A 12638-nucleotide genomic window follows, 5' to 3' on the forward strand; every position below is an offset into this window, starting at 1 on the left:
GAGGATTCTTATGATTTTACCACATGATCTTTTTTCCCCAGAAGGTCAAAAATCATCTGTCTTGTCAATCGTGATAAAATTCACAGATGTCAATGGTAATACATTGATGTTAAGAAATCAATAACCAAATACAGTGTTGCAAACTATTTAAGAGGAATGCAAAGTATTTTTACACAAAGCATACTTTTAAAATTAATTTTTTTCAACATACTAAATAAATCTATCTGAAGAGCCAAAGCTTGCCTTCAGGAAATATGGCTGAATTAGTAAAAGATAAAAGGGAAACATCAGAAAACCTGAACAAGTACTATAGAGTTGGAATGAAAATGGATGAAAATACAAACGATTGTTCAGTCAATGGTCAATAATAAATACCTACTAGTCTGCCACCGAATAAAGTGGAACAGAAGGTAAACACACAGCGAAAGGATGAGAACTAAAGCGTGGCATCCGTGTAAATGCATCCTGATGACAAACCAAAATGCTATTTCCATCAGGGGGGAAAAAATCACACCAATTAAAATATATTTTGAAATATCATTTCAGGGGAAAAAAAGGAAGAAGATAGACTGAGAAGAAATCACTCTAACAGTTGTCAAATTACGTAGTTTGACACCGAGAATTCCCACATTTTACTAAATTTAGCTTTGAAGTCTTTCACATTTTCAGAAATAGAGACCCGCTATCACACTTAATGTTTCAGAACGTGTTAATGCTAAATTTCTCCATTTGATGGTGTCCTTTCACATAAGAAAGAAGAAGGAATGAATGTGACAGGGAAAATGGGCAGCAGCGTTCACTTAATATCATGTATAAAGTCGCAGTTCCATGCTGTGTGTCTAGCATAGGAAAATTGATTTTTGAGTGACATTTCATGGGTATACAGTACTCTGGCTTCAAGGACATTTCATGGGTATTCAATGTCAATTGTGCTTAGATTTCCTTATCCCAGGGAACATTCCCCCAAATTAAACCACACAGATTTATGAATGCCACCAACGGAAAAGAGCAGCAGCTTCTAACTTAATGGCAAGAAAGATATGCTGCCCAGTAGCAAGTAGAAAGCATAGGATTTCCCTCCTTGTGTCTACTGCTGAAGAAGAGAAAGATAAGAGTGGTTTTTTTTTTTTTCACTCAATTTCAATTTTTCCAGAGAAGAAAGTTCTCTGAGTGGCCTGCCTAAATGAAGTAAGTGACTATCCAGGTTTTATTCAGAATTCTGTCTGGAAAAGGTTGGCTGGTTTGGAATCCCACAGGAACCCAGAAACCTAACAAGATGTTCAACAGATTAGCAACTGTGTATCACTAGTGATCAACATAATTTTATTTAGCTACTTTATTTAACAAATGCTATGTGCCAGACACTATTCTAAATTACAAATACTAAACTCCTTTGATTAATGGTCATAACATCTCTCTTACAGGAGAACCACTATGTCCATTTCTCCAGATGAGAAAACTGAGGAACAGGACAGTAAATAATTTGCCCATGATCACACAACTAGTAAAAGAAATCCTCTCTTAAAACTCAGCAATAGTCAACCTTCTAGAATGATGCTCTTCCTCTTCTGGGCCGTCAGACAAAAATAGTAGTCTTCAATGAAAAGTTGTTTGGAAAACAAAACTGAAAATATATAGACTGATAATAGAAATAGAATTTATTAAGAATCCTCTGTGTTGGATACTGTAGTAACTGCTAATAAAATTTTTTAAGCCTGTTATTTAATCTTTATTCTAAACAATACCATTAGGAAAGCATTGTTCCTACTTAAATGGTGAAACTGAGTTTTGCATATATGATGAATAACTTTCCTGCTGTTCAATGACTAATGGAAAGAAGGATTCAAAACTGGCCCACCAAATGCAGAACCTACCTACTGCCTTCCTACTTGGGAGACATCTCCTTTAAGGGGAGATGACTAAGGATGATGATTCAACCTGGATGTTTTTCTTTTTCCTCCTCTTTAAAATAATAAGCCATCAACAGCTATTTATTAAATTGATTAAGACATCAGATTTAAACAGATGAATGAGGAGTTTATTTATGAGAAGAATCCCCTGACACGAAAAGCTTCTCAAAAAAATTGATAGCCCCAGCATCTAGCAGAGTATATCCAATCATTAATTGTGATAATGATATACAGACTAAAGAGAGTGGAGGCAGGAGGAGAAGGGGACAACAGAGGACGAGATGGTTGGATGGCATCACCGACTCAATGGACATGTTTGAGCAAGCTCCAGGAGTGGGTGAAGGACAGGGAAGCCTGGCATGATGCATCCATGGGGTAGCAGAGTTGGACATGACTGACCGACTGAACAACAGCAGAAGAGAGTGGAAAGAATCACTTCCTCTAAAAAATTTTAAATTGGGGGTAACGTCACCTATTTGGCAAAGCTCAAATAGGGTCATATGAAGAGATGGGCTGGAGGGTGAATCTCAAGAGGGAATCACAGAGATGATCTCCTATGAGACGTGTGGTTTTAATATAATTTACCAAGAATTTTTTTTTTTTCACAATCTCCGTATATGTCATCAGACAACATCAACATTTTCAAGTCATAATTTTCAACTTTGTTTACTATCATCAAAATATAAATCAGCAAAATGGAATCACAAGTGAACTGGAACCATCAATAATTTATATCATAACCCAATCTTTCCTGCAGATTAAGTTATTTACCTTTCTTATTTTATAATTTTACAAATAACTTACCTTATTATTTCATACTTTTAGTAGCAAATAATTCTTTTGTTGTGTTGTTCAGTCACTAAATCATGTCCGACTCTTTGTGACCCTATGGACTATAGCCCACCAGGCTCCTCTGTCCATGAGATTTTCCGGCAAGAATACTGGAATGAGTTCCCATTTCCTCCTGTAGGGGATCTTCCCAACCCAGGGATCAAACTTGCATCTGCTGCATTGGCAGGCGAACTCTTTACCACTAAGGCAACAAGGGAGCCCCATTCATGAGAAGTAATTGAGTTTAAATTTAAGTCACCAACCTTCTGCCCTGCAACCACAAAAGTTTGTATAAGCCCTGCTCGCCAACCTGCTACCCTCCCTCACTCAAAACCCCTCTTGTTCAGGGTAAAGAATTTTTGTCCTCTTACAGATCTTCAAACATGAAAAAAAAAAAGAAAAAAGGCTGTTCCAAAGTCTTTCAATTCACTGAGACTCCTCTTTATACCTCTGAAACAGCAATGTGCCCAAAAGTACTTAATTCTAAGCATATCCTTAGATGACAGATGCACACATATCTGAGCATTACTATAATATAGTTGCAATGAGAAAACTAAGAATTCTCAGATGAGGTACCAGGCAAAAACCCCACACAGAGGGTCAGAACATATACTGCCACCCCTTCAGTGCAGACAGTTGTTTTTATTTCATTCAACTTAATTACTAGCATCAATAAAAACAAGAAAAAAAATGCATTCAAGTAAGTGGTTAAGAACTTCACATCCTATCAATTAACATTTGCTGAAAAATGAATCAAGGACCTGTTCTGTGAAACATGTGCTTAACCAATAGTTTTATACTTGACCTTTAAGCCAGGTTCCAGTTCAACTTACTAGAGTGACACATAGCATGCATAACATTCTCTTTTCTGAGAAAGGTTGTTCATTGGTTTAAGGGAAGGACTCAGGCACTATTAAGCATATAAGACTAGAATTTGCATTCTCCTTTCACATGCAAAAAACAGAAACTAACACTGCATGAAGGTGAATGACTCATCCACAGTCACACTGTTGGTAAATTTGATTGTGAAAATAACCTACAAATATTTAGGACTACTTATTTAATTCAATAATCATTCCCCAACCTACCCCTTCTTGCCTCTTTAAGTAGTTGTGAGTCATTCTATAAACAATAGGCAGATTTGTGCCACTGGAGAAGTATATTAGAAATTAAATTTAAATCACTTTATAGAATGTGCTCAATGTTTCCATCTCTGCCAGAATGCTTTGAGGCTGGCAGGAAAAATGGAATGACTGACTGCCTTTTCACAGAGGAGGACCCCAGGGCAGGCAGCATTACCCCAGAGTGACTTACTTGAGACTAACTACATAAAGAGACCATATAAAGAGCTATTTAAACCTGCATGTTTCCTTCTAGATTCTAGAATCTAGAAGTTTCTCCCTTTCTCATATCTACACTGCTTTACCACTTTGTCTAGGGGAAGACAAAAAGTCAGCAGCATCTGGCCTTCTGATTGTAGTAGTTTGTGTGCACTATGTAATTCTATCTTATTCCTTCTTCTGTCTTGTCCACATCTCCCACAATCTCACTGTAGGTTCTTTGAGAGCATGGAACATATATTCAACCTCTATGGAATTTCCCAATTCCTAGCACAGAGCCAAGGTCCTCAAAGTTTTTAAAAATACCTGTTCATTCACTAACTAGATGCAAAAGTTTTGAGAGACCTATCCCTGGAGGAAGTGAGAAGTAGATAAGAATTAGATGTCACAGGCAAATCAGGCTTTATTTATTACTCAATTTTGTGTTTTTCAATACTGTAGAAATTCACTACAATTTTCTCATTTTCCTATTTTCAAAAAAAATACTGCAGCAATTACTTTTATGAAAATATGCAGTATTTTCAATGAAGCAGATACTATCAAACAATATTTGTGAGAAATGTAAACTTCCTGGATATAATTTATTGATATACAAATATATTATTTTAAATTGCAATTCCAAAAATTCTAATTGTTGAACTGTTACCTAAGAAATAACCAGAGGTGTACAAATGCATCCCAAAACTTTAACCTTTAAGCATATAAAATTAGGAGACAAAACATAAAATACTAGCTACAACCCAAGTTTCTTGCTAAATTCAGTGACTTTTAGGACAGTGGGTGATTCAGATAAGCCGATTGCTTGTTCTCTAGGTAACTTTTGAATAACTGAAAACCATTTCTATAAATTTATTATTTTCATTTTAAGAACAACAATTTCTCCTCCATGCATACAAATTAAGTTTAGCTTGTGAGTGAATCACATACCTTTATGACATGATGCTTCTCCTGGAGCATAGGAATCTTAAACATTTGGCACCAGTATGTTGTACCTTTGTTTGGGATGGGAACCTGTCTTAAAAAATAAATAAATAAAAAGGAGAAGGGGACAAAAGTCATATTGTCTTGACATTCTATTAAAAACAATAATTTAAGTTAAAAAAAAAACACACACAAAAACTATTATATGGTTTCAATAAACCCATCCCTAGAGTCATAAAAACCTGAAAACAAAACAAAAAAACTTACGTCCTGATTGACCAAATCAAAGTATGGTATGGCTGTAGACAACACATTGGTTTTTTCAGGATTCAATAACCGCAGACTCTTGGTACCACGATTTGATTCATGGTACTTGGGACCTGCTTCTCCCACATCTTCATGGTGGTAGGCCCAGATCACCCTTACGGTGCTCTCCTGGTGAACAGAAATGGGGAGGGTTATGTCTCATGATACCACTTTCCTTACCACTGAATTGAGTTTAATGAATACTACTTAAAGCAGGATACAGAAGCAAAGACAAGAGAATGACATTCAGAGTCTCAATATAGTCTCTCACATAATTGTGTAACTTTGATTAAGCCTTAAAAATCCAAATAGATGAGTTCCTTTTTGAAAGAAATCATCTCTCCCATGCAAGATAATATGTTCCAAAACATTGGGTTGGTCAAAAAGTTTGTTTGGGTTTAGAGTAAGATGTTAACAGAAAAACCCAGGTGAACTTTGTGGCCAACCCAATAGAATAAAGGACAAGTGACTTATTAGTAATCCTTTCATGCTGATAGCAATAGCAAATCATTGTCATATGCAAAAGCTCCAAACTACTGAAAACAAACTAGTAGTTACCAGGCCAATACTCTCGTTAAGTAGCAGGAGTTTAGGATAATTAAAACCTGTTTCAAGGCTATGGGACATTTTAGAGAAAACAAATAAATATAATGAAAGTTCAAATGACTTCCCAGGTCAGGATTTTAATTTTTACAATGGATTTTTCCTAGATTCTAGCCCAGTCATATGTATGAATTTAGCGAAAGTGGAAATGCAAGAGGAACTTCTGATTCTGGGTTGTTTATTATCGTAGAATCTAGCTGTAATCATTGAATGAACTCTGGGAATGTTCAAGGGGCTGGGGCATTCCAACTGGGGAAAGTACTGTCAGGCGAAACTGGTTGCCCAAAGGGCGGTGGGGTAATGGGGAGGGTGTGCTGGGATATAAAAAAATAGTTCAGTCCCCCCACACACAACGATGCCTTTGTCAGATCTTTATAATAAGAACATTGAAAATAAATAACAAAACAAAAGCTATTCATTTAAAAAGTTACATTATTTCTTAATAAGTCAAATGACTATAATTATTATTATAATTAAAGTAGAAGAGCACTGTATATTACATAAAAGTGGTCCATGTCTTTGTACACATTTTTCTCCCTCTTTTACTCTTTATGCAGAATATTAATCAAAACTGCCTCAGATTTTTACATTTCCATTTTTAAAGCTTTGAATTACAAAAAAAAAAAAAAAAAGGTAATTTTGTTGGCCTATACAAAATGAAATTGGTTTAAGAAATTCATGGAAAGTTTCAAAGTACCACATGAATTATAGATCCTCTAAATATTTAATTTGCATATGCACAAAGAAGTTAATTTCTGCATGATGCCTGACAATAACAAATCTTGTATAACATGTTGACAGGCAATTTTCATCAGTCTACTATTCATCTTGACTTCAGAAATTTACAAAAGTGAATCAGTAACAATTCAGATGAATTACAGCCTAGTATTCAGTATCATAATTCTCTCTTATGTAATATGATTTCTTCCAACCTTTACCAATCGCTTATTTTCAAACTGTATAAAGAAGCTACAATCTTTTATAGATAAAATCACACATACTTTAAGCAGCTCTTCAAAATTTTAGATTCACACAAAAACTGCCTTTATTGAAGTTTATAGTCATAGGTGGTTTTCCCCCCCTTGTGGCTTCTAAGAAGAATTCAAAAATATTCCCAAAAGACTATGTGACTTTGTTGCTAAGGGTTATTTTTAAATATTTTTCTTTTTTATTCTGCAAAGTATTTCCCGATTGTAAACGTACAATCTGTTCATGCATGCATTTACTGATAGACTTCTTACCGTTATACTCTTGTCATTTACGTCACAGGTATGCAGTTCTCTGGCAAATTCAATTACTGTGTGTGTACTATTTTCCATGGCATATTCTAGGTGGTAATCTTGCTGAGCATCTTTTCTCAGTTCTCTGTTTGCATTTGTAAAATAATCCTGTGGAAAATATGAAAAAGGAAAATCCAGCTGTTCTAAATTCAGGGTGAAAAGAATTTAGATTAAGAGTATATACATGTAACGTTGAAAAATAATTCTGGTTTGCTTATTACAAAATCCTGTATTTACAGTCATTTTTTTTAAGTCCTGGGAATTTCCAACGGGCTGGAGTATTCTCCCTAGGGACAGTTCCCTAGGAAACTAATCCATATTTGAACTTCTGGCCCTTCAGGAAAAGGCAGTGTGGATTTATAATAGAGAGTATTGAAAGAGATGGAATGAGTAATCACCGAGTACTTTTTCCTCCTCCACAGATGAAAAGAACTTCAACACAGGGAAATGACTTGCTCCAAAGTGAAATGACTAACTAGTTCATGGCAAAACCAGGACCAGGCCCGGTGTCAGGACTTTTTCCACTATTACACCTTATGGTGCTTACCTTCTGCACTTCTAAAAGCAAGGAGATTCATGTTAAGGTTATCGGGTTTTTTTTAGTATGAGCTTTAATGGCATACATTTATTAAAATGAAATGCAGTGAGAAAATATGGAAAGAAATGACTCTAGTTGAATTACAAGACACTGAAAAACTAGGGATGTTTTGTTTTGGTGGTTCAGCTATAATTCTCACGCTAAACTAGTTCAGTGGTGTAAGATCGCTTCTTAGAAGCACACAGATGCAATGGAAAGGGCATAAGCTTTGAATCAGATAACTAGGATCTGACCCCCCAGTTCTACTCCAAAAATGTCGACGAATTATTGAAATCAAACTCTGAACTTTTGTTTTAACGTTAATAAAATCGAGATAGGGACTTCCTTGATGGTCCAGTGGTTAAGATTTCACCTTCCAGGGCAAGGGGTATGGGCTCGACCCTGGAGGAGGAACTGAGACCCCGCGTGCCTCGTGACCAAATAAAAACAAAACATAAAACAGAAGCAATATTGTAACAAATTCAACAAAGACTTTAAAAATGGTCCACATCTAATAAAATCTTTTAAAAAGGGGAATAAAATAAAACTGAGATAATACATACTTATTGTATGAATTTTGAAAGATAAATACATGAAATAGTATATAAGGGAAAAAACTGCCAACCATAGTTAGAGCTCACTCAATGCCAATCTTCTTCCCTCTTTTTCAATTAGAGTAGTTTTTCCCCAAAATATTCTCTGTGCTTTTAACAATTAGCTTTCTATGTTGAGAGTTATAAAAATGATGTTGTTCATTTTTATTACTTATAGAAGACATAATATTTGCCATAATTATACTGGTTTTTCAGCATATAATGGTATGTATTTCTGATAAGTCACAAAGGATTGATTTAGAATATACATGCTGAAATAAAATTATAATCAGTTTTACTAACACTAAAATTACATTTGAAGAAATGATTGCATGCTTGACAGAGAAAATACAGTTGTACAAGAGAAAAACTTTAAGTTGTCTATAATTGTCATGCTCTAGGACACGGATAATAGTATTATAACAATGTTAAATGACCTAACATCAATTATCATGGTTATGTAAGAGAATGTCCTTGTTCTTGGTAATTATACACTTAAACGTTTAAGAGTGGAAAAAAAAAAAAAAAAACAAGAAACGGTCATTCTCAAATGGATGGCATTTGGTGTTTTTATTCCTAGCACTTATCTAAGGTAGCTATCTAGTGTACATACATTCTAGTGTATGACATTCAGGGTACCACATCTTGACATTGTTCAAATCTCACATTATTGGTGATGCATAGAACCTAACTTCACTCTGGTAACAATTACAGCACATTGAGTACATTCTATGCACCAGTTTAAGCATATTTTAGCTCACTTAATCTTCATATCAAGGCTATGAGACAAAATGATTTTCCTATTTCACTGAAGCATAAAGAAGTTAGTATCTAGGCCAGATTCATACAGCCGGTAAGTGGTAAAGCTGGTATTGAAACTTAGGCAGTCTGATCTGAGCCTCCTTCTTCACTGTTCTACACCATAGTAGCCACTGCTGGAAAAGGATGGGTTAGTTTACATCCTTCTGTCTACAGAACTATATGCATCAAGTATTTTTTCATACAAAATGTTACTTAAAAAAAATGTTATTTTTTCTACTGCTAAAGTCAGGGTCTGTCCAAAAATGTATTCTGAGAACCAGTTGTAATTGTGAAAGCAATTCAAATGAAATATTCCAATGATAACTGTGCTTTTCCCACTTTTGATCACATAGATTTTCAGTATATAAATGAAATAACAATGCCTGTGGACGAGGGATTTAGATAAACTAACTCTGTCTTTACACCAAGCTCACATTACATTACATGATTCAAGCAATCACGGTTTTTGCAAACAAACAGAATACAATACAAAATGCAATCAGTTCAAAGAGTAGAATAATTATCCGAGTTTTGCAAATATGTTTCCAAAGCCTTAGTCCCACAAAATATCCAGCTGGCTTGCCAATTTTCCATTTGTTTTATTTCCACTCACCAAAACCAATTGTTTTCAGTTATTCCACCTTTTTCTGGCTTTTCAGATAACTTAACTATGAGAAAGAGCTGTGAAAAGAAGAGAAGCGAAAAGTGAAGGAGAACTAACTATGAGGAAAGGGGAGAAAGTTCACTCAGGTCTCACTGAAAGTCCCTCAAGCTCATCTGCACTGTGGGAAACACTGAGGGTTCAATATTCAGAAAAGACGGCTGTCAACGATGTCAAAGTTCTGCACTTCCGGAAAAGTGCGCTTGTCCAAAAGAAGTTGGTGTCTTCAACCTCACCAAGGGGAAACATAAATGGGTTTGAATAAAACTAAGGTTGAAATGTTCAGTTCATTCAGTTCAGTCAGTTCAGTCGTTCAGTCGTGTCCGACTCTCTGCGACCCCATGGACTGCAGCACGCCAGGCCTCCCTGTCCATCACCAACTCCCGGAGCTTACTCAAATTCATGTCCATCGCGTTGGTGATGCCATCAAACCATCTCATCCTCTGGTGTCCCCTTCTCGTTCTGCCTTCAATCTTTCCCAGCATCAGGGTCTTTTCCAATGAGTCGGTTCTTCACATCAGGTGGCCAAAGTATTGGACTTTCAGCTTCAGCATCAGTTCTTCCAATGAATATTCAGGACTGATCTCCTTTAGGATGGACTGGTTGGATCTCCTTGCAGTCCAAGGGACTCTCAAGAGCCTTCTCCAACACCACAGTTCAAAAGCATCAATTCTTCGGCGCTCAGCTTTCTTTATACAAGGTTGAATGTGAAATATCCTAATCACCACTGTAATTCCATTACAATTTTTTTTCCCATTTTTCAACTTTTTGGGTCTGTTTGGAGACATGTCTTCAGATTTGATCATAGTACACCTTAACTACCCAAATAGTGTTATCAGGACACATTTACTTAGCTGGGTCCTTACTAATGCTTGAAAACCCACAAGCTAATCTCTTACTATTCCTGGGAGATCTCCTAGAACAAATATTCTAAACTCTCTCTATATAAGATGCTAGCATTTTCCCACCCTCAGTTTTTGATCAGACTTTTCCCTTCACTGAGAGAATTTAAATTATGATATACATGTGAGCTCACATCTTGCCTTCTGTCTATTCTAAATATTATATCATTTAATGGCATCATAAAAATCAATCCCAAAGCAGGAAAACAGAAATAAAAAACAAAGAGGAGATGGGACAAACAGAAAGCAAAAAGTAACTGAAATGAAACAGAAATATTACAATAGATCCTACAGATACCAAAAGGTTAATAATTTTATATACACCTTGATGGAAAAAGCTTTAATAATTTAGGTAAGAAACAGACAAATTCAATAAAAGATACTCTTAATGACCAGAAACTATAAAACTCTTAGAGGAAAACAGAGGCAGAACACACTAGGACATAAATCACAGCAAGATCCTCTGTGATCCACCTCCTAGAGTAATGGAAATAAAAACAAAAATAAACAAGTGGGAACTCATTAAACTTAAACGCTTTCGCACAGCAAAGGAAACTACACAAGGTGAAAAGACAACCCTCAGAATGGGAGGAAATAATAGCAAATGCAACATCTGACAAAGGATTAATTCCCAAAATATACAAACAGCTCCTGCAACTCAATACCAGGGAAACAAACAACACAATCACAAAGAGGGCAGAAGACCTAAACAGATATTTCACGAAAGACGATGGCTAATCAACATGAAAAGATGCTCAGTGTTGCTCATTATTAGAGCAACACAAATGAAAACTACAATGAGGTATCACCTCACACAGTCAGAATGGCCATCATCAAAACTCTACAAACAATAAATGCTGAAGAGGGTGGAGAAAAGGGAATTCTCTTGCCCTATTGGTGGGAATGTAAATTGATATAACCACTACGGAGGACAATATGGAGATTCTTTAAAAAACTAGGAAAAGACTACCGTATGGTCCAAGAACCCCACTATTCAGGATACCCTGAGAAAACAATAACTGAAAGAGACACGTGTGCCCCAGTGTTCACTGCAGGACTATTTACAATACCCAGGACATGGAAGCAACCTAGATGTCCATTGACAGATGAATGGATAAAGAAGCTGTGGTACCTACAGAGAATGCAACATTACTCAGCCATAAAAAGAAATACATTTGAGTCAGTTCTAATGAGGTGGATGAACCTAGAGCTTATTACACAGAGTGAAGTAAATCAGAAAGAGAAAAACAAATATCATGTACTAATGCATACATGTGGAATCTAGACAGATGGTACTGATGAACCTAATTGTAGGGCAGCAGTGAAGACACAGAGAACAGACTTGTGGGGAAGAGCAGGGGGGGACGATGAGGAGAGCAGCATGGAAACATATGCACTGCCTTATGTAAAAGCAACAGCCAGTGGACATTCGCTGTGACCCAGGGAGCTCAGACCAAGTCCCTGTTACAACCTAGAGGGGTGGGATGGGGTGGGAGGTGGGAGGTGGGAGGGAGGGGACATAGGCATACCTGTGGCTGATTCATGTCGATGTATGGCAGAAACCAATGCAATATTACAAAGCTATCATCCTTCAACTAAAAACAAATATATTAAAATGTTTAAAAAAAAAACAATGATACTCAATGGCCTATAGTCTAACCTAGGGGTAAAAACTTTACTTCAAGGAAAATTCTAAGCCAAAATGTACTTTACTGGGAATGTCTCCAAATATTTTAGGAAGAGGTAATAGCAATCTTTCAAAAACTCTTCCAGAAGAGAAAAGAGGAGGGAATACTTCCTAACTCACTTTTTGATGCTAGCCTTACCCTGATGCCAAAATCAAAGACATTATATAAAAAAAAAAGATCATGATCTCTCACAGGCCCAGGTGCAAGTTTTCTTAAAAATATATA

At 36.1% G+C, this 12638-nt stretch overlaps 1 protein-coding gene across 1 annotated transcript in view; it reads right to left on the reverse strand.

The window, feature by feature from the left end:
• MOXD1 (monooxygenase DBH like 1) overlaps nt 1–12638 on the reverse strand; it is an 87987-nt gene that overhangs the window by 54581 nt on the left and 20768 nt on the right. Inside the window, exons 2-4 of the mRNA XM_043457404.1 lie at nt 7153–7299; nt 5270–5437; nt 5009–5092 (exon numbers count right to left, since the gene is read on the reverse strand). Coding sequence (XP_043313339.1) covers nt 5009–5092; nt 5270–5437; nt 7153–7299 — 399 coding nt within the window. The remainder of the gene's footprint in view (nt 1–5008; nt 5093–5269; nt 5438–7152; nt 7300–12638) is intronic.

Source organism: Cervus canadensis, chromosome 33 (genome assembly GCF_019320065.1).
Source record: "Cervus canadensis isolate Bull #8, Minnesota chromosome 33, ASM1932006v1, whole genome shotgun sequence".
In the NCBI taxonomy this organism is placed as follows: domain Eukaryota; kingdom Metazoa; phylum Chordata; class Mammalia; order Artiodactyla; family Cervidae; genus Cervus; species Cervus canadensis.